This window comes from Ochotona curzoniae, unplaced genomic scaffold (genome assembly GCF_017591425.1).
Source record: "Ochotona curzoniae isolate NIBS_2020 unplaced genomic scaffold, NIBS_Ocur_1.0 scaffold_4505, whole genome shotgun sequence".
Classification (NCBI taxonomy): Eukaryota; Metazoa; Chordata; class Mammalia; order Lagomorpha; family Ochotonidae; genus Ochotona; species Ochotona curzoniae.
The window spans coordinates 30,416,434-30,439,133 of record NW_024467118.1 but is presented as its reverse complement, the minus strand read 5'-3'; the positions used below and the strand labels follow the sequence as shown (position 1 = coordinate 30,439,133).

The 22,700-nt window shown below is 50.2% G+C and overlaps 1 protein-coding gene across 1 annotated transcript; it reads right to left on the bottom strand.

Annotated features, from left to right (window-relative positions):
- Positions 1-12,698: 12,698 nt before the first annotated feature.
- Positions 12,699-22,384, bottom strand: FAM167A (family with sequence similarity 167 member A). Its single transcript, XM_040965735.1, has 2 exons — positions 21,998-22,384; positions 12,699-13,022 (listed from the first exon to the last, which is right to left on the bottom strand). Exons 1-2 carry the CDS (start codon positions 22,382-22,384, stop codon positions 12,759-12,761), a joined length of 651 nt encoding a protein of 216 aa, XP_040821669.1. The 3' UTR covers positions 12,699-12,758.
- Between the last annotated feature and the right edge of the window lie 316 nt (positions 22,385-22,700).

The following is a 22,700-nucleotide window of genomic DNA, read 5'->3' as shown; positions in this document are numbered from 1 at the left end:
AGATCCTGGTGCCTTCAAGGCGAGGACTTTAGCTGCTATACTATTACATCTTTCTCTCTCTCTCTCTCTCTTTTTCTCTCTCTCTCCCTCCCCCTCTCTGTAGCTCTTTCACATAATTAGACACAATTTAGAAAAAAAAATTTAAACTAATTAAGGATTTGATTTTGGAAAGCTGTCAAAAATATCAAAAAAGTAGGGCCAGTGCTGTAGCATGGTAGGTAAAACCGCCACCTGCAGAGCCAGGGGATTTCCATTCAAGAGAGGCTGCTCCACTTGCGATCCAGCTCCTTGCTAATGTGCCTGGGAAAGCAGTGGAGGATGGTCGGGGTGATTGGGAGCCCAGGAGGAAGCTCTGGGCTTCTGGCTTTCGCCTGGCCCGGCCAAGCCACTGCAGTTAGCTGGGGAATGAATAGGTAGATGGAAGCGTGCTCTTTAACACTGCCTTTCAGATAAACCAATACATTTAAAAAACAAAACAAAACAAAAGGTTTGGTATACTTGGTTTAAAATAATCACAGACCATTGTAAAAATAATACCAAAAATGACAAAAACCAGAAAGGCAAATATAGAAAGTTAAAAAGAACTTAGCTCTTTTTATTGAGAAGACCTACGTCTCACGCACTAAGAGGAGACAGCATGAAGCATGAGAAGTCAGTCACTCTGACAAACACAAACTCCTTGTTGCTTAGACCAGTCAATAAAGGATGAAGAAACGCTTTACAATCTCAAAGTTCAAGAGAACTTTGTTGTGTTATCCGAGAAGATCAAATTCTCCTTTCGCATCAATGAATTATTCATTACTAAAGCCAATTTAAAGAAAACCTTAGGAACAAACGCACCTGGAATCAGCCAGTGACAACCGTGTGAGATTTTGCCGAGATTCTTTTACCATAGCCTTTGAAGGCTTCTATCATTTCGTCCTTTCTCTTTCCTCTCTCTCATTCTGGAACAATTCCTTCAACAGAAAGGACATCTGTACGCCTTTCAGCTCTCCATCCGCACCACACTCAGTACTTTCCTTGTGTCTGTTGCACACAGACTCGATTCCTTTCTTATTTCTAGTAGTTTCAATGACATGTTTAACACTTGGCATTCAGGATCTGTCATGTACCAGCTGTTACACTCTGAAAGTTCCCAACAAAGTTTGGGTTGGAATTTAACTGCCATCCTTATAGCACTGGAGAGTGGGGCCCCCAAGAGGTGGCTAGCCCACGAGGCCCAGGCCTTGTGCATGGTTTGACACCAATAGGGCAGGACTAAACTCCTCCTTTCTCCTCCCTCCTGCCCTCTCTCTCCCTCTGCCTAAGGTAGCAAGATAAGGCAGCCCTGGCCAGAGCTGGCCCTGCAGCCCTGAATTTCTCAGCTTGTAGAACCATCAAATAGAAATATCAATTGTTTATAATTCACTCAGTCTGGGCTTCATAATTTCTGGAATCATGTGATTCCTCACATGTTTCATAAACCCAAACATTGAACTTCTCTATACCATATAAGAAAACAAGGTGCCAAAGTATATAAACTTAAACTTACAGCACTTGATAAGTGATACTAGGGCACTTAAGCCCCAGGCATTGAGTAAATAACCAGTATTTCCTTTAGAATGACATTAAGGTTTCAAGTTACCAAAATTTTTTTTTGAAACTAAATTTAAGTATGCATGTTTTATAAAATAGGTATAAAATATTTTATAATTATAATTGAAAAACTCATTTATCAAGCACAGACTAATTTAAAGTTTAATACATTTGACGTCAAACAGTTGGACAAAATGCTGCCACCAGCAGCCGCCCTGGTGCTGGTGGCCCAGACCATGAGGCCAAGATGACAATGGCACCTCCGTGGGCCACACAGCGGCAATGCACCTGGAAGGGCAGGCTGTGTGAGGGCACTGGGGTTATGGTTTGCATGTCGCCCTTTCTGCTTCCCTATATATCCATGTAAGCCAACTGCTATGCAATTCATTTATTTTCTATATTATAACACATGTCAAAAAAAGTTCATAGGAGTTCCATTTTTCAGTTCCATGTGTGATGTGGTAACAGAGAATAAACACAATTCTTACAAAGGATTGAGATATACAAAACCAAGATGTCCTTTCTGCTTCCCTTGATTCCTTCGGTATCCTTCTAGAAAGCAGGAATCATGCTCTCTGTTGCCATCTCATTCCCTCAACAGCCTGAGAGTAATGGCTACTACAGCAACAATGCGCAAGGCTAACACACCTCCGTATACCGCCTCCCTTCCCATAGAAAGGTTTGCCACTTAAGGTGATCGGTGCAAAAGAGGGTTTTAAAATCTGTAGTGGGAGCCCCAGGGAGCCCTTGCATAGAATAGCCCTAAGCAAGAAAAAGAGTATTGAGTACCAACTTTAAAATTGCCGAGAGGCTAGGATCATGCGTTACTTGTTTCTGCACACCCAGCTCCTCTCAGAGAATGGACAGAGGATATTTGTTGAACTGAAGCACCAGTGAGGAAGCATGAATACCACATGCCAAATTACGCACTGTTCAGAACGTCATGCAGACTGGAGGGAGCAGCAGTGAATGCTGCACCACAGTTCTGCATCATGACCATTCTAGTTAATTACATATGAATTAAGTCACTGACTAGCACCCCAGAGTAACAGGCTAAGCCTCTGCCTGTGGCACTGGCACCCTACATGAGTGCCAGTTTAAATCTTGGCAGCTCCACATCCAATCCACTTCCCTATTGATGTGCCTGGGAGAGCAGGGCAGCATGGCCCAAGTGCTTAGGCCCCTGCGCCCATGTGGGAGACCTGGAAGAAGCTCCTGGCTGCTGATCCACTGGGACACCTGGAGGAAGCTCCTGGCTGCTGGACCACTGGGACACCTGGAGGAAGCTCCTGGCTGCTGGACCACTGGGACACCTGGAGGAAGCTCCTGGCTGCTTGCTTTGAACCAGTCCAACTCTGGCTATTACAGCCATCTGGGGAATGCACCAGTTGATAGATCTCTCTGTCTCTTCTCTCTATAATTCTGTCCCCCAAATCAATCAATCAATCTTATTAATTCATTATTTTTCCCCCAGGAGGAGAGAACAGGGGAGGTGAGAGAACTGGGAAAGCGAAGTGTTTTGGCCTGTGAAATTGTCAGGTTTTCTTTGGTGTGTGATCTCGAAAAACTCTCTGCTTTCTCTGACCAAACACTTCCCCCTCCATATAGAACCAACGTAGAAAGAAAACACCCACACCAGAGTCCACTGGGCTTTGGATGCAGATTGCCTTACACTGCCAGCTGTGCAGGTTCACAGGGAGATGAAGTTTTCCAATCCATGACAACATGGGTCTCCATCAGTTTTAAACCTCTCCAGCTTCTCTCGACAGCGTTTAGTGTTTCTTACACAAATCTTGCTAAATGTATGCAGTTTTTTCATGTTTCATATACTATTTTAAGAAACATTTCGCTGTCCACCTTGCAGCCTGAGTGGTGCTCCCTCACTCACTAGTTCTGATGTCTCTTTCAGCAGATCCCGTGGGACTCATCACCCACACGGTCATGGCGTAGTTTGCAATGGAGTTACTTTACTCTCCAATGTTCCTGTTTCTTGCCTGATTGCATTGTTGAAGAGAGACCATGAGTATGTAAGTATTTACTTCATTCCTAAGCAAGGGGTGAAAGCATTATCTTTTATTATTAAACTCATTCTAGATTTTTCATACCTTTACCAATTTGAAGGAGATATGAATCAAGTCTTTGCAAGAATTTTTAACATCAGCAGAAATAGAATCTTTTTCAGTCTACATGTTAACTGAGATTTATCCTGGGACATACTAATTGATTTTCAAATATTAACCAACCTTGAGTATCTAGGATGCATTCCATATTGTAGATGTTATTAAAGTAAAAATATTTCTAGTTTTTTAAAAAGGGAAGATACTGCTCTCTATTTTTCTGTCTCTAAATGGTTTGCTGTTCGCATAAAGAATGTCTCCTTGAAAGTCAGGAAGCAACCCTCCTATATTTTCTGAGAGGGTTTGCAGAGAATTGATCATCTTTTTCTAAGAATAACTCACCGATGAGACCGGCTAGACCTGAAGGGGGGGGGGGGTTTAATTAGAAATCTAATTTCTGAAAGAGCTGTGTGGTTAGATTTCTTTCCTTTTTCATTCGTCAGTTTCAGTTTATGTCCTTCAGATTTTCAAGTTGTCAATTCAGTGCTTATATTTTCCATAATATTCCATAATGTTCCTACTCCTTTTTCATTATTAACCTAGCTAGAGAAATATCAATTGCACTACGCTTTTCGATTAAAAGTCCAATTTGTAGAATCATTGGTTTTTTATTGCTATTTTCCATGATAGTTTTGTAGTTATGAGGATTCCTCCTCCCCTTCCCCGTTTTCCTTCCCTATTTAGTTGATTTTTTTTTGTGCTACTTCTTACTGTTTTCCTCCCTCAACTTACTTCAGGCTTAATTTGTTCTTTTTTTTTCCTCTAAATTCTTTAGGTAGAAATTCCGTGTTAGACCTTTCTAGTGTAAACATTTACAGAAAGTGTTCCTTTTGTCACTATCTTATCTATAATATAAATTTTGATATAGCATGTACCCACTGGAAATATATTCTGATTTCCTCCTTTGCTGCTTCTTTGACTCAGAGGTTATTTAATCATAGAATGCTTAGCTTCCAGTTGTGGGAGGAGTTCCCTATTAGATCCAGAGAAGGGATGTGTTCAGTTTGCTGCTCATGCTTTGGTCTCTATCCAGGAAGTGTAATGTCACGAATTTCATTTCCAACTGTTATTCCTAATGTTTCATAAGAGCCAAATCTTCCTCCCAAGAACACTTCTGAGGTTGACTGCACCTTTGAGGAATCAAGTCTGGATTTGCAGGCGACATGCCTCCATTATGAACAATTACGGTGAGCACCAGCAGAGGGCGCCAGCGACTCAGACCAGAGGCGGTCACTGCCCAGGTCTAGAATGTCCACTTGGGACAGAGCTCTCGCACAACCATGCAACTGTACTGTTCTCCTCCCGAAACGCAAACAGCCACTTATTATAAGCCCTTGAGAGAGAGACTCTTGAAGCAAACCTGAGTCATTTGTCTTCCTTGACTGAGGTTTGGCCTGTGTGGAATACTGGACTATGCGTTGGGAGTTAGAGAGTCAGCTTCTGTGGAGTTGAACTACATGTGGGAAAAGAGAACCAGTTCTTATTCAAAGGGGTGAGGGCAGGGAAGAGAGAGCGAGTGTGCAAATGTGAGCAAGCACTGGACCTGCTGCCCAGGGCTTCTCCCTGACTTGTTTGGCCTAGGACTTTGGCATAGAGCATCCATCTGATCTCTCTGTATAGGTGTGAGTTTATAGCCTTGACCTTGACAATCAGTGAGATCCTGCTGGTGTGGGTTACTGTACAATTTAGTCACTCCACCCCAGGCACGGTAATGCGGGGTGTGGGCCTCTTACCTAGCGACCACACACTCACCCTGGAACCTTTTCAAGCATTTTGTGTTGAAGAGCGCAGACTGTCACAGCAACTTGCCACAGTGACTCGACTTACCTGAGTCGCCTGTATCTGGCAAGGGGCCAGAGAGAATGCAGGTGCGGATCCACCTGCTGTGGTGACAGGTGGCTCGCTTGAGGAAGTGCAGCATCTTGTAAAAGTGGGGACCAAGCAGACCAGACCATGAAGAGCAAACAGGGAGAGTGCATGCTACGGACACTCGGTGGAAGGCTCAAGTGGGCTTGTGTTTCTGATTCAAGGGAAGAAAAGCTGAGGCAGGGGTGGGCTGTGGGGAGGTGGCGGCAAAGCCCTGAGTTAGAGTCTGAGAGTTTTATCTCCCAGAGACGAAGTGGCCTTTTAGCTATGGGCTGCTAAAGACGGGCTTAGAACATTGAAACTGGCTGGCACCGGCACGGGACAATCCAGAGAAGTAGTAGAGATTTCAAACAAGAGGAAGCGACAGGAAGATGTGAGAACTGATTTTTCCAAGGAAATGGGGAAAATGGCTGTCTCAATTAGGTACTGTTGCGTTTTTTGAATGATTTATTTTTATTGTAAAGTCAGATTTACAGAGAGGAGGACAGAGAGGAAGCTCTTCCGTCCGATGATTCACTCCACAAGTGAAGGCAACAGCCAGAGCTGAGTCGATCCGAAGCCAGGAGCCAGGAGCTTTTTCCAGGTCTCCCGCGCGGGTGCAGGGTCCCAAGGCTTTGGGCCGTCCTCGACTGCTTTCCCAGGCCACAAGCAGGGAGCTGGATGGGAAGTGGGGCTGCTGGGATTAGAACCAGTGATCATATGGGATCCCGGCGCATGCAAGGTGAGGACTTTAGCCGCTAGGCCACTGTGCCAGGCCCACGTACTGTTGTTTTCAAAGGTTAGTTTGCAGACTTGAAAATGTATCATGTATTCAGGCTAACAATGGCTGTTTTCTTTACAAAGGGTTCCAGAGCGGAGAGGGATTGTGAATGGCAGATGATCGTGGTGAAGATGCTCGGTGTTCTTGCTTCCCAGAGCTGGCAGGCAGTGGATATGAGAGACTGCTGTAGCTGTGAAGACACCACTGGGACGCCCGCGTCCCACGCGCAGACTGGCTGGGCTCAAGTCCCAGCTCTATCCTTAACTTCAGCGTCCTGAGAGGCAGCAGGTTAGAGTTTAAGTACTTGGGTGTCTGCTGCGCCTGTAGGAGACTGAGTTCCTGGCTCCTGCCTTTAGCATAGCGCAGTTCTGGATGGTACAGACATTTGGGGAGTGAACCAGCACAGGAGATGTCTCTCTGTCTGCCTGTCTGTCTCTCTCCCTCTTTGCCTTTAAAATAAAACTAGCGGATAAAAATAAGATTAAAAGGGCATGGTGCGATAGCCTAGTGGCTAAATCCTTGCCTTGCAACCTCTGGGATCCCATACGGGTACTGGTTCATATCCTGGCTGCCCTGCTTCCCATCCAGCTCCCTTTTCCCAGGACACATCCTGGGAAAGCAGTTGAGGACGGCCCAAAGCCTTGGGACCCTGCACCCACATGGGAGACCTGGAGGAAGTTCCTGGCTCCTAGCTTTGAATTGGCTCAGCACTGGCTATTGTTGCCACCTGGGGAGTGAATCAACAGATGGGTTTTCCTCTCTGTCTCTCCTCCTCTCTTATTCTTTTTAAAAAGACTAAAAATGGGGCCTAATATGATAGCCTAGTGGCTAATGTCCTTGCCTTGCATATACTGGGATTCCATATGGGCATCAAGCAGTCGAGGATGGCCCAAAGCCTTGGGATCCTGCACTCATGTAGGAGACCCAGAAGAGGCTCCTGGCTCCTGGCTTCGATTCAGCTCAGCTCCAGCTATTGTGGCCACTTGGGGAGTGAATCATCAGGTGGAAGATCTTCCTCTCTGTCTCTCCTCTCTGTTTATCTTTCCAATAAAAATAAATCTTTTTTAAAAGATTAAAATAGGAAACTTTTTAAAAGTACACGAAAAAATGAAATTAAAATGCAGAGCTGCTGTTGTGGGTTAAGCCACTGTATAGGATGGTTCATCCCAAGCCCAAGGGCATGGGCTTGCATCTCGCCTTCAGTTTCTGTCCTCCCGGGAGGCAGCAGGTAATGGTTGACGTAGTTGGGTCCTGCCATCCACGAGGGAGACCAGACTGATACCTGGCCTTTGATAGATGTGTCAGTTTTTTCATCATTTGCAATTTCTGTGCACTTTTGAAAGATCCATTGTATTTGGGCCTGGCATGAAGGCTCGATCGGCTGATCCTCGTCTTGCAAGTTGCTGGTATGCTATATTGCACTGGTTCATGTCCTGGCTGCTCCACTTCCCACCAGCTCCCTGCTTGTGGCCTGGGAAAACAGTAGAGAATGACCCAAAACCTACACCCATGTGGGAGACCTGGAAGAAGTTCCTAGCTCCTGGCTCAGCTATGGCTGTTGCATCCATTTGGGGAGTCAACCAGTAGATGGACGATCTCTCTCTCCTTCTCTACAAATCTTCCTTTTCAATAAAAATCTTTAAAAATAAGTAAAATAGATACTTTGTAGAGGTTAACTGTGACATAGTGCTCCCAATGGAGTTTTAGGCTTTGAGGCAGCGGAAGGCAGCGTGTGAACTTTGAATATCCAGCAAACGCCAATAAGTATTGCTATTGCTCAACCGGCACGGGTGTAAGCCGGTTCCACAGTTCCACGGTCCCTCCAGCAGGGGGCGCACAGGGACTTCCTTAACGACACGTGTCAGCGTCGGTGGGGAGGAACGCACAGAATTGTTCTCCAAGGCTCTGGCTGCTTAGTGCTGGCCTGGGGAACGTGCAGGTGGAAGCCACGGAGATAGGAGGATGCTTGGCCACCCTCAGGAGGAAGAAGCCTCCTCCTCCTTGTACCTCTCTGGGCACAGCCTGCAGCCACAGTAATGCCATCTGCCAACCTCTGTGAGCAGCTGCCGTCCCTCAGGAGGGTCTGTGCTATTCCCTGGAGAGATGAAGTGTGTTACTGCACAGAGATGATTTGAGGGAAGAAGGGAGAGGCACAAGATACTTTGAGGAGTGGTCATCATTTCACAGATCTGCTTATTTGTTGGGGGCGGGATGAAAGAGAGAGAGAGAATCTTCCTTCTGTTGGCTCTCTCCCCAAATGCCCCCAACAGCCAGGGCACGGCTAGCATGAAGCCAGGAGCTCCATCCAGGTCTCTCTGCAACAGGCAGAGCCATGCACAGAGAGCCACATGTGCACCGCCTGCCACCTGTGGTAGCGAGGGAACCCCACCTCACTGGCTCCCGCTGCCTGATTTGTCTGTGGTTCTCCAGCCTCAGCTCCCAACAGCAAGTCCTCCCCTCGCGTGCAAGACTGAGCATGGTTCTATCTCCCAGCCCATGCCCCGGGCAGCAGGGACATGGTAGGGAAGCTTCTGTACTCCCCGCAAGCCCCGCACACCTTCCCAGTGAGGCTGCTAGCATAGCAGGTGTGGGGCACAGAGGGCAGCTCCCCGAGGACCCCACCTTCAGGGCCTGGGCTGGGCTTACCTGGCAAGCGCACCTGCTGGAGGGGAGATTTCCCTCTGGGGCCTGGAGCATCTCTGGCAGGTGTCTTTCCTGGGTGGCCCTGCAAGGAGGAGGGGTAGGAGGAGGAACCCCAGGACACTAACATAGCCCCTAGGCCACCCCGTTGCTGTCTCTGCTGAGTGGCTGGGAGCAGACCTCTCAGAGTAAGCATGGGTGACCACTTCCAAGACCTTCACTTTTGAGGTTTCTCCTCCGGAATCAATTTCCTTCTGGGACAGCCTAGTTGTCTCCATATCGGTTTTGAGCCCACAGAGTGGGTGTTTAAAAATAGCTGTGTGGGCAAGCTCTGCCTTGGAGTAGCAACTGTCACATAGGGCCTGGGACGGGCAGGCCTGTCCATGTGGCAGGGCCTGTTTGCGGGTCTCTTGCTGCCTCAGCAGCTGCTGCAGCCTCCGGCCCCAGGCTCCAGGTCTGGCCTGTGACTTGGAGAACAAGCAAGGGGGACACTTCTGCCTCCTGAGGAACCACAAGGCAGTGCAGGGAAGAACTCAAGGTCCCTGCTGCAGCTAACACTGCTGGGTCTTCAGTGGATTCTGGAAGCTGCAGGATTAAAAAAAAAATCCTTTACTTAGGGGCCTGATGCAGTAGCCTAGTGGTTAAATCCTCACCTTGCATGTGCTGGGATCCCATATGGTCATTGGTATGTGTCCTGGCTGCTCCACTTTGCATCCAGATCCCTGTTTGTGGCCTGGAAAAGCAGTAGTAGAGGATGGGAGCCTGTGCCTTCATGGAAGACCCAGAAGGCAGCTCCTGGCTCCTGGCTTTGGATCCACTCAGCTCTGGCAGTTGCGGCCACTTGGAGAGTGAACCAGCAGATGGAAGATCTGTAAATCTGACTTTCCAATAATAACAATTAAAAAAATAAGTAAATCTCCCCCTGGTCCTCCCAAAAGCATTTGTATCTGAAATACAGAGGTCATCTGCTGGTTCATCCCAAATGCCTCAACAGTGGCACGGGGCCAGATGGAAGCGGGGAGCCTGCAGCCCAGCCTGCATGTCCCATGTGGGGAACACGGCCCAGATGCCCCAGCCATCACCTGCTGCTTGCCCATCAGCAGGAAGCCGGGGGCAAGGAGGCACGAGAAAGGAACAGCATACCTTCCTACCATACCTTCCTCCGACTGCCACGCACCCGTCCAGCCACGCATCTGTTCACCTATCCACCCAGGCATCTCTGCCCACGCATCCGCCATCCGTCCTTTCTTACAGGAAGTGCTGTGCATATTGTAAGACACGAGCCAAGAAGGAGTGAATTTCCCTGTGCGTGGATATCTTTGGAGATCATTTTACTTCACTTTTTCTAACAGCGATATAGAAACAAATCATCATAAAAAAATAACGTTATAAATCATCTATTGATTAGGTAATAGCACTTGGTATTGCTACAGGGGACAGGTCTTGGCCTAGGCCAGGACAGGGTCAGGCCTGCCCACGCCCTTCAGGCCTCTGTGGTTGCTACAGAGACCATGAAGGCATCAGATACCCTCCTCTTCCCACCCCCCCCCCACACAGTGTTAAGAGACACTCCTTGTCGGACACTTGGGGATCCTTGGGGGAAAGTGGACAAATGGACAAGCAGTAAGACTGCGCACACATGGCAGCCAGAGAGCTGGCAGTGGGGGAGTGGCCAATGCTGCCACTGACCTCAGCCCTTCCCAGACGCAAGGCTGGCTGACTGGGCAGCCAGGTTCACCGTGGACGGGGGAGGACCGTCCACCGGAAAGCAAAGGAAAACATTCGTCTGTCCCCTCCTCTTTCCCACCTTCCCCTAAAGTGGACAATCCTTTTAGGAGGCGAGGCAGCTGAGACATCCAACCCACCTGAAAAAAACATATGGTCTTCATTTCCTCCCAGAGCCCAAGGAGAGGGTATCTCAGGTCACCTGAGCACCTCTAACCCACTCACTCTGAACACGCTAGCACTCAGCTTTCTGTGAATTTTTTGTGTCATTGTAATGACTTTTTTTTTAAATGACTGATCTTTTATAAGGAAAACTTGGCTTCCTGTACGCACCCTGCAGGATGTGTGTACTTGCTGTAGCCTGAGCAGGTGTGTGTGTTGCCAAGGAGAGGAGCGAGCCTGGCAGGGACATGGTGGTACCATGCACAGCCATGGAGGAGGCACGGCAGGGAGGAGGCACAGCCATGCTGTGTCCCAGCCATGCTGCTCTACCATCTTGGAAGGCAGCCTCAGCTCTCCGGCTCTTGGAGACCCCCAGGAGGAGACCAAGTTCCTTTGTCTACCACTGGCCATTCATTTTTGCCTCCCATGCTGCCCACACAGGGAGAGTGGCCCTTCCCTTAGGTGGGTCTTGGACTGGACCCTGCAGCCATTACACAGGGAGGAGAAACAGGCTCCATTACAGCCATAGCACATGTGGACCAGGGCATGTGATTAGGGATACACACCCCATGGGACCAATGCCACGGCACCATAATCCTCCCACTCCAGCAGGTGCAGGTGGGAACAAAGTGAGATGCAGAGAGGCACTGGCAATCTGAGTTCAAGTAGATTGGCCTCTGACCCGACTGGGCATTGTTAGAAATTCCACACATCAAAATACTCTACACCCACTAAACAGCCATGTAGAAAAGACGTGGTCCCTTCTCTGGCATTTTACTCTGCTCCTTTGTTAAGGAGAGGGCTTAGCCAAAAAACAGCAACACACAGAGCTCTCTGCCCTCCGAGCCACTGCACCAGCTCTTCACTTGCTGATCTTGGAGAACAATGTTTAAAATCAGACCCTAAGCTCGGTACTTGACCTGATCAAACTGCTTCCCCATTTGCACAAACACCCAACGGCTAATAGCAAGTTAGCTACACGTAACAGTCATATTCAATGAAAAGGAGTTGCTTAGGTCAGGCATGGGAGATCTTGAGGAAAGCTCAGGCCCAATTTCTGGGCATTTTGAGGGGCAGGAATCAAGTGATGCAGGCGACCCCTTCAGAGTCCACTGGGAGGCCTCTGCTGTGTTCTCTTGGAGAAAACTAAGTTATAGAACTCCACTGCCTGCCTGGTGTGCTTCCTGGGGTCTTCTTGGGTGCTCCTATAAGGATTGTGGGGTGGTGGCAAGGGGGCTCTGTGGACTTTTTTAACTAGTGGCCATGGCAGGCAAAAGAAGGCTGCCTGTGCTTGCCCTACCCATGCCACATCAGCAAGCCTCTACACCTGCATGGCGTGCCGAAGCTGCAGCCACCACAGCCCTGGCCATGTGCTCCTCAGTGTCCTGGGAGCTGCCTTACCATCTGAGTCACATTCCCTCTGTCCTGCCCAGAGGGCATCACACTTTTGAGCTTCCATTCTCCTGTCATTCCTTTAGGGTCTTCTTTTCTGGCAGGCTCAACAGGATGCCAAATCACACCATGAGCATGACTACAGGCTGGTACTCAGAGGACGGTCATGGCACATGGGATGGGCCCTCCTAATACAGCTGATTTTCCCAGTGGGTGATCCCCCCAGACCCACACTTTGGGAACCCCAATTTAAAGCACCAGTGATTGCAGGGGACCGGAATGTGGGCCACATGGAGAGGGACTGAGTTGGATTACCCTGGGACGCCATCTGTTAGCGAACAGTGGCTTGGGAAGGCCCTCCTTCAGAGCAGAAACAAAAGCCAGTTATGGCTCCCTGGAGGAGTGGGGAGAAGCACCTTCTTGCAGGCCTAAGGGGCCTCTGGGGAGACCCTCTGGGTGCCTCAGCATCAGCGCCCTCCCAAGCGCTATGTCCTGGCTCCTCCAGTGCCTTCCGGGGCCTCTCAACATAGGGAGAACCTCCGGGAGTTGATGTTCATCTTGGTGACCCCGATGAGCTTGAGCGGGGTGGAGAGACTGAAGGAGGAGGCCAGGGGTGAGTCGCAGAAGAGGTCGGCCAGCTCATCCCGCTCCTCCAGCTCGTAAGTGGCGTCGTTAAGCATCCTGCGGTGGAGACGGCAGGTCTGCTCAATCTTCAGCTTGTTGATGTCCCCGCGTAGGCGCATGAGCTGCCTGGCCAGCTGCTGGTCCTGCAGGCGCATCTCTGTCTGGAAGAGAGGAAAGGACAGAGGTGGTGGGGGAAGGAACCAGATGTGAAGACAGGGGTTGGGGGAAGCAGGGAAAACTGTACAGACCCCAACAAGTGCAGACCCACTCAGAGGAGTCCTAATTAATGTCCTGGCCATCAGTTGGCCCACCTGGAAACCCGAGCACTTTCCCAGTTCTGGGAGATGAAAATAGAATAGTGGGGGTGACAGATGAAAGTGATCTGGGTTAGCCATGGACACAAATCCTCCTGAAAGGGGTGCATGTCTCTGCTGTACTTAAGATATTTCCAGTTCTGAACCCTGCATTGTGGCATAACAGGTCATACCAGCATCCCCTATGGGTACCAGGTCAACTCCCAGCTGTCTCACTTCCAATCCAGCTGCTTACTAATCTGCCACTCTCATGGGAGGCCCTGGACAGAGTTCCTGGGTCCTGGCTTCAAGTTGGTGCAGCCATTTGGGAAGCAAACCAGTGAATGGAAGATATTCTTTCTTTCTCTCTCTCTCTCTCTAACTCTAACTCTTACCTTTAACTTTCCGTTTCAAACAACCAAATCCTTGAAAAGATCATTCTCCTTGTTCAGAAGGAGCAAGGGTATGAAGCAATGCATGGAACGTCTAACGCCAAGTTCAACACTGTGATGCCCTCTGGGTGGAGTGGAGGGAGTATGACTCAGATGGCAATATCTATACTGGATGCTGGGGGTATGCTGTCATATATCTAAACATTTTTGAACACCTGGACGTTGTCCTAATATATTTTTTCAAGGATCCAAGCATAAAGATAGACTACTTACTAAGTTTGACTAGGAGCCAGATACGGTTTTCAGCTCCATGGTATATGAATGTGAGACAGTTCATCCTCAGTACAACTTGTAACATGAAGGAGCCACCATTATGCACCACCATCCACATCTACAGATGAGGACTCAGGGCACAGCAAACTCACACTACCTCTGTCAGCTCATGGCGTTCATCAGTGGAGGAGCTAGGGTGAGGAACCCAAAAAATCAGACTCTAGAACCCACGTCACAGACAACTTAGGTTTTTCTGTACATTAAGACAGGGCTGGAACACGGGGTATGGAGCCAGCTGCATGTTCAGTAACTTTCTACAAGGTTCCTAATGTTCTTAGCACCTGGTTCCTGATCAAGGAGGAATGTTAACAACTTGCCAGGTCTCATGTTTGGCAGTTTGTAAAGGTCAGGTACATACTTACCCTTGCTGGGAGCACCAGCAGGGTAGTACAGGTCAGGAGGTGACATGGCAGGGAGGGGGTGGCGTCAGCAAGGAGCCTTTCCCTCAAAAACATTGTGCCACTGAAGTCCCCAGCTACTGCTCCAGGTCCTTCTCACTGGCCACTCTACCTTCACTTGCAAATGGTGCCATTTTCATATTTATGTGTTCTCATACTCAACTGTGCCATTTACCTGGAGCATGGAGCAAAGCTGATTTAGAAAAACAGGGCCACGACAGTCCAGAGGACCCCTCCCTGTGACTGCACACACTGATGATGCTCTCCCTTTCTCCATTCAAGTGCGTTGCAAAGAGGGAAACTCAGGGACTTCCCCAGTGAGCACTTCCATGTGGGTTTTTCTTTCCCTTCTGTTTCATTAAACTCTCCCATGGCTCTCTTTTACTTCACAGGTGAGAAAAATAGTAAGTATTGCTTGGAGAACAGGCAGATATTTGACAATAAAATTAAGATCTATACTCATAGTCCTGATCCACTAGTTTACATTTCATTCCTTGGCCACTGGAACTCAAAGTACTGGCCAATCAGTTCTATTGATCCAGCGAATCACCAGACTATTGATGGCAGTCTGACATAGGGGATGGTCATTCACCCATTTGTTATAGAGCCCCTAACTGTGTCCATAACGGAGCCAAATGCTGCCCAGAGTCTTTCTTCTGAAGTAGATGAAGCCAAACCTGTCTGAAAGATGGGGCTGAATCCAACACATGACCCTGCTTGATCTAGTCCTCAGGAGCTCAGCCCAATCACCACTCTTTGCAGGACTGTGTAACTTGGAAAAGCTAGAAACCCAATGGTTTAGATTTGAACTTGGCCCTCAGAAATCGGAGGTCAACTCTTGCTTAAAAAAAGATGCTCAAGAGTTGAAAAATGTCAGGTCTGACCAGGTATCTGAGAGGTACAGCTTGTGGTGGGCTCATGAGAAAGGGGAGACTTTTCTATGGGGATTGATCCTTCCAAAGGTCAGAAAATCCAGACATTAAATTTCTTTAAGAAAAGCTGCATGGCCCAGCAGCTGAGATGCTGGTTTCCATGCCAATGTTGGGGTGCCTGAGTTTGGTACTCAACTCCAGCTTCCTGCTGAGACAGACCCTGGGAAACAGCGGCAAATGGCTCAAGCAATTGGGTTCCTGCCATCCATATGCAAGATCCAGATTGAGCTCCTGGTTTCTGACTTTGCTCTGGTCCAGTTCCAGCTTTCATGGGCATGTGGGGAGTGACCAGCAGATAGGAGAGTGTCCTGCCCCCTCCTCCACCTCACTAACAATAAACAAAACTAACAAAACTTCTCAAAGTTTTGTTTATCTTATTGGAGTCAACTAGGAGGAGGGATGGTTGGAGAGCATGAGTGTATCTGCCTTTGACCTGGCACCTCTGCTCCTGTGTGTCATCACTGCACATCCAACAGCTTCAATGCATTCAGCTGTGCAGGAAGGAAAGAAGAACGATAAGACCCTAGTTTCCATAGGACCGGGAGCTCCGGCCAATCTGTCCCACCTGGAAGGGACCAAGTGGAGGGGGCTGAACTAGGTTGATTCCCCAGCAGGTGCTGAGAGGCCAAGGGTATCCCCAGAACACCCACAGGCCCTGCTCTTCGGAATTTGAGAGGTAGTAAGTACTGCATTGTGTGATGACCCCTGAATGTGAACCAGCACCTGCCTCCACCTCCCACTTACGTCAGAGTTGCTCCCAGGCTATGAGGGACCACTCTCACCCACTCAGAGGCTTCACAATGACTTACCAAGTGACTTCCTGCCTTAAACATGACTTTAGCCCTGGGTTAACTGCTGTCAAGCCAGCCAAACCCATGCAGGGAAACCCAAGTAAAACATACAGGGCTAAGAGGCTTCATTCTCCAGAATTAAAAATGGAAACTGGTAGGAGACACACTGCATCAAGGTTGCTGTCTCTGTCATTTTTCAAGTGCATATTCCACAGCCTTGACTGCACATTCTGCTGGCATCTGTCTCCAGAACTTGTCCTCTCTCCAGACTGACACCCAAGAGACACTGGCTCTGGATTTCCCTGCCCCAAGCACACACCATCTGACTTTCTGTGAAGCCAACTGCATCAGCAACCCCACAATGTGTGCAATCTTACAGTATCATCTTGCTGTGATCAGCTTGTCCTGCTTAGTAGCACCTGTGGCACAAGGCTGGTCAGAGCCCAGTACAGGGTGGTCTGTCTAGCTCTCGTCCACCCAGAGAAGAGCTGAGCCTCAGGGGTAGCAGAGACAGGAAGCTCACAGCAATAAAAGTTAGACTATAGGTTCAAGTGAAGCCTCTCTCCTCACCGGCTAGGTGGCTTTGGACTAGGTAATGCTCCTTGAAATTTTTTCCTACTCCCCTACAGACACCCCTTCCAAGGATGTCAAACAGCAAACAGCACGCTATGAAGAGGAGCATGCTGGTGGGGCACAGAGAGCACCTTGCAAGCTGCATGCAATAAGGGACCTCCCAGCTTGTAGCTAATAGCTGGAAGCCCAAGAGGCTGCTCTGAGGGCCAGCCCTGCATCCTCAAATCCCGGGCTGGGTTTTAAACTGACCCTGGCAAAGACTCAACTGTAAGCAATGCCAATTTCCTGTCGCCCCCTTCCTGGATGGCCTGAGGCTCCTCTACATTGACAGAGGTATTTGCTGGTGCTCAGAGTTGCAGCCTGTTATTCCAGCAAATTCCTTAATTAGGGCATAGAGCTCAGGGGAGTGTGGGCACATTGCAGTGCCAGGGCCAATGTTAGGGGGAATGTGCCCAGAGAAAGGGAGGGAAAGGGAGGGAACAGCCATGCTTGTGGGCACCATCTGCTGGGGCAAACTGAGGTTAGGCTCTTTGGGGCAGACAGGAAGGCCTCTTCCTGGAGCCACTGTTTCTCTGTAGAAGACAAAGCCCAAAGGGCAGGATTAAGGTACTGAAGATGGTAATTAAAAGGCTCCACAAGAGGAGGAAAGAGCTTTCCAGGGCTTTGCTAGGTGAAGTGTAGCAAGGGGCTGCACGAGAGAAGGCAAGGAGCTCTGGGGGAAGGGACCAGAGAGGAAAGCCTGGGCACATGGGGAAGGGGAAAAGGGTGCTGTTGCCATCTGAGATGCCAGCATCCCATAAAGGGTGCAGGTTCAAGCATCATCTCTGCTCCAAGCTCCCTGCCAATGCACCCGGGAAGGCAGCAGCAGATGGCCCAAGCACATGGGCTCAAGCCACCCATGTGGGAGACCCAGATGGAATTTCTGATTCCTGGCTTCCATCTAGCCCAGTTCCAGCCACTGCAGCTGTCTGGGGAATGAACCAATGGATGGGAGATTCCCCCACCTGTCCTTCCCTGTGTGTGTATGAGTGAGTATCCCTCTTGAATAAATAGAGTATTTAAATAAAGGGAAGGAAAGGAAAGCCCAGGAAGGACAACCAAGGAGCAGAAAGACCTCAGAAGAGTGTGTCTGTGGCTTGCTCAGAGGTCTTTCCCATCTGGTGCTATACAGGAGTTGGAAGAGGCGCTGACAAGCCATGGAGTTGGCTACAAAAAAACAGTGGGTTCTCAAAAATTGACCCTGCACTGTCATCTCACCCAGCCATTCTACTTGCTGGCCTGCAACAGAAGGCCAGGATTGATATCTGCACACTCACGTTCACAGAAGCTAAATGATGGCAGCCAAATGATGGCAGCAATCCAGAGTCCATCAGCAGGTGAATGAGTGTGCATGGCATGGACCATCCAGATGGATGAAAAGCACTCAACTTTGAAGGGAGGAGATCCTGGCCCATGGAAATCCTGGCACCTTGATGATGTAATGTAGCCAGTCACAAAGGGCAAACGATGTGTGATTCTAGTTCTACACAGTACTAGAGTCGCCAGGCTCTCAGGGACGGAAAGTAGCATGGGGATGGCAAGGGACTGGGAGAGGGAGAGTGAGGGCTAGTGTTTGCCAGGCAGCATTCCAGCTGGGGAAGAGGAGCTGGTTCAGGAGTGGGTGCTGGCAACAGTTGTGCAACGAGGTGAATGCACTTGATGCACACAAAAATAGCACCTGGTCTATGATGTATGTGTTCCCATTACAACAAGCCCACAGATACTGGATGACTAGCTCAGCCTGCTTGGCTAAGAACTGGTTTTGGCATCAAGAACCCCACACAGTGGAAACCTCCTGAATCCCAAACAGGGAAGGATTGGCCATCCTGTCGGTCACAGCATGGGTGCAGGTACTGGTGACTGAGGGCCCTGGTGGGGACCGCAGAAGGCCTCTCTGTGGTGCCTGTGCTAATTAGAGTGACAGTGGGCACTTGCGGGATTCTCTGTGATAGCATGCTGGGGGGCTCTGTAACGTGGGTTGGAGAAGGTGGCCACAGAGGCCAGATTCTGATTTTCTCTTTGCCAAAGGCTCCTGAGGCGTCTGGAGATTGTGTGTCCCTCCCCAGGGTGCCCTGCCTGCTTGCAAGGCATTTACTTTTTGGTAGAAGACTCTGAATGATTTCACATTCAAGGGCAGCAAATGCCTTCACTGGCAGGTGACAGCCAGACTTTCTAGGGACCAAGGACCTGTTGTCTACAAGCCTAAAACAGATCAAAGACTTCAAGAATTTGCACAAAGGGGGCCATATTAACACCCGACTGCAGGAACACAAGGAGCAATGCCAGGAAGGCACTTCCATCTCCATCTGGAGATGCCAAGTGAGTGTGTCTTGTCCCAGGTCAGGCCAGTCTGCAGACAGAGGCAAGATCAGCTGAGGGCTGTGCCTGCACATGCCCGAGATGGTTAACTGGCAGGTGCAGCCAGGTCTGCAGGCCTCCTGTCAGGCAGACACTCCAAGATGAAAACTTGTCGGTTTTCTTTTCCCTTTTCCTGACAACTTCAATGCTTTCTGGGCTTAGCTGTGGAGATCAAACAGGAAAAGACCTGACTGTGGGCTCCAGGGCTTCTCACAGACAACCCGTTAGAAGCTGGAATGTTGTTATTGTTTTGGCACCACCCGGCCAAGTGGAAGACTTTCCCATCCCTATTCTTCATCCATCAGGGTGACAAGGGGACTTCTCCACTCTGCTGCAGAGGGAGGTCAGACAGAGCAGCCCTTTCTTCCAGTGCCGGATGCTCAAGGCCCAAGGCATGAGGCTGGCTCCAGGACCAAAGCCCAGCCAGAGGCATTCATTGGCACAATGTTCTAGGGACAGAAGCCTGCAGCATGGGGGTCTTGTCCTTCTCAGCTCATCCTTCCCCAAGGCATTGCCTGCACCCTGGTCACTTGGCTACCAACCTAGGGAGGCCCGGAAAAGAGGTGGGATAGCTGGTGGCTGTGACTCAAGAGCATGTTGGAATCAGCAGGGCTCACTGGACCCTGACTCCATGTCCCAGGGACAACAACTCTAGGAAAGTCAGGTGGTTCAAAGCCACCCAGTGCATGGGCAGAGTCCTGTTTGCCACAGCCAGGTGGCAACATCTTGGAAGCACGTGGGCAGATTCTAGCTAGAGGAGACATACTGCCAGGCTTTGGGGAAGGTGTCTCCCCTTCTCCTGAGTGGCCAGTGCTTTAGGTTAAAGTAAAACTTCATCCACTCACAGGTCCCTGGGGGCATCAGCAGCTACCATTGATTTCTTCACAGCACAAACCGAAAGGGAAAGTCTGAGGGAGCTTCAGGAGCTTGGAAAGAAGACAAGTTCAGGCTGTTCCTCTTAGCTTGCCTTGTAGGAGACATGGACAGACACAATCACCACCCACGTACACATTCAGCTACATTGAGAATGACCCCCCTTGCTGCACAAATGGGTCCCGAGAGACCCACTAGTTGGCCTGCTGCGTTGGAAACCATAACTGACTTCAAAATTTCCACCAAGCTGGGTGTTTGGCCCCATGCAGGGGAAACACCTGCAGGACACACTGAATCGCAGACTCTGGGTCTTTTTTCCTGGGCCACCTAAGGACAGAGCCAAAGCACATGAACTTGACAAATCAGCAGCTCCCTGCTTACAACCTGAGCAAGCAGTGGAGGGTGGCTCAAAACCTTGAGCCCCTGCGCCTACATGGGAGACCAGGAAGAAGTCTTTGGCAACTGAATTAGTATCCACAATTATTGTCTTGCTTGCCTGCATGGACCACCTCCCTGGATCTCAGCCTCACCCATACATCACAAGCTCGTGGGAGCTTTCAAAACCACAGGTGCCTGGGATTCACCCCTCAATACACACACTCACAGTCATTTGATCTTGAACGTGGCCTGGAGACACCCTTCTCAGGTGGGTCTCGAGCAGCTTCTACCTGTAGGATGACTGGGAGAAGCTTTGGCAAGTCCCACCTGCATCCTCTAGTCACTGCCCCAGAGGGATGCCCACAAAGAGCACTAACTTATTTAGAAAGCAAACTGCCTCCGCTTCCAGAAGCAGTAAAATCCCTAATGAACTCCAAATCAACACCCAGTCTCCTTAATGAATGGGAATCTTTCTTTTGTTCCTCTTTATAAAAACAAATCAAAGCCGTGTAGCCTCAGGGATCCAAGGACCAGCTTCCAGGGTCCACCTTAGGATGCAGCATGTCTATCTCCCTGATGAGCACCCAGCATTAGTGCTAGAACCCATAGCACTGTCTGTACAAAGACCAGCAGCAGCACACACACACTGGTTGTAAAGACGGACACAGCTGGATGGCAGATCAGAGATGCATTTCCAGACTCAGAAATGAAAACCAACTGAGGCTTCCAATTCATCAGAGACACCAGAGGCCCTGATCTGCCGCATGCCCTGAGTTCGTTCCACTGTTACAGCTCATGTGGAATTCCAGGCCCCCAGCAGAACTGGGTTTTGAGGATTCTGAAAACCATCGAGTTAAGGCTGGCTTGGGAAGGCAGTGAGCTGCCAAAGGGCCTGACCTGGCATGTGTTACCTGGGCCAGGGTATGGGGGTATGAGCATGGGAGAGGGTGAGCTTCAAATCTGGCTGTGCCAAGAAGCTGCCAGCCATCACACCAGGGACCAGCGGTTCCTCCCTCCTGCCTTCGCTGCCACCCGCAATGCCCCACAGGGAGGGACAGACCACGCATCTCCCAGCCCCACCACCACGCTCCAGCAGGGACTCACTGTGAGTGGGGAACTGTTCTGAAGGAAATCTGCGTTGCCTGTGGCTAAGAGAAAGGATGGAAGCTGCTGCTTCTCCCAGCCCAGACACAACCTACCCCTAGTCACACCCATCTCATCTGCAAAGCCCGGCTCCAGGCACAATTTCTGGGCCTCGTCCTGCACTCCTGCAGGCCTCCACACCCCAGCTCTGCCACCGCTCTTCACTTAGAGAGCCTCAGCATGCATGACCAGCCCTGAGCCACTTCACTCCAGAACGAGCACCATTCCTGTCCCAATGTCACCCAAGGGAGCCCCAGTCGGGGACCAAGGAGCCACAGGCAGGGGCTTCGGCTGAAAAGGGGTAAGGGGACAACAGCTGAGCCACAGAAGATCCCAGAAGCTCCGGGTGAGAGTATAAGAGTCTGAGGCCAGGAGAGGTATCAGGAGGTTGGGACAGGGGACACACCTGAGCAGCTTCTCAAGTTCTCAAGGCAACACCTGCCTCCTCCATCCGTGCCTGCCATCAGGGGCTGCCTCTTACCTGGGTCCCCTGGACCCACATGGCAAAGACTGATCTTTGACTAACAGATCACAGGTCTGCAGTTGGGGATGTAGGCAAAAGTAGGGTAGGGAGGCAACAGAGAGGAGCGTGGTCTTTTCTCTTGGGGGTGGGGATTGGGGGCAGCCACTCACCAGCTCCTTCCTGAGCCAGGCTAAGGCTTCATCAATACTTTGAAAACCTTCCAGCTTGCTAGTGGCCAGGGGCGCATCTCCAGCCTGTCCCGCACCCTCAGAGGAGGTGGGCTGCTGCCTGGACTCCGCCTGTGGGGACAGGCGCTCGTCCCGGGCCAGCTCCCCCTGCTCCAAGCTGGTCTCCTGCTCCGCAGACGGTCTGGGGAAAGGCCACGCGTGTTCCTCCAGCTTGGCCTGCCACTCCTGGTAGGACGGCCTGCGCGTCTCCAGCTTCAGCTTCTCTGTGAGGGCCTTCAGGCTCCGGAGGTGGTCGTCAGGGGGTGCAGCTGGTCCTGTTGGCCCCTCCTTGCCACCCACTTCTTCCACTTGGATTTGGGGCACAGACATCCTACCACCTGCCTGGGCAGCCAGCCCTGGGGAGTGGCCGGGGGCTTGCTGGGGGGCACGGGTGAGTCCTGCTCTCCAGGGGCCTCATTCAGCTGGGGCCCAGGCAGCGTCCAAGGACGTCTTCAGGATGAGAGTAGGTCTTGGAGGTGAGGCAGCACCGGGAGCCTGTGACTTGTCCTGTAACCCCACCGTGGGCGTCACGGCTCCCAGTAGGCAGACACGCGAGAGCAGGAAGCTTCGGAGGCAGGCTTTCCTGAGATCCGTCTGTCCTGGAGGTGCTCCGAGATGGGTGGGGAAGCAGCTGGGCTCTCTCCTG

Coding starts and splice junctions, on each gene's coding strand:
- FAM167A (XM_040965735.1), bottom strand. CDS start 22,384: ATGTCTGTGCCCCAAATCCAAGTGGAAGAAGTGGGTGGCAAGGAGGGG. Junction 13,023..21,997: donor CCTGGCTCAGGAAGGAGCTG/GTGAGTGGCTGC, acceptor CCTCTCTTCCAG/ACAGAGATGCGCCTGCAGGA.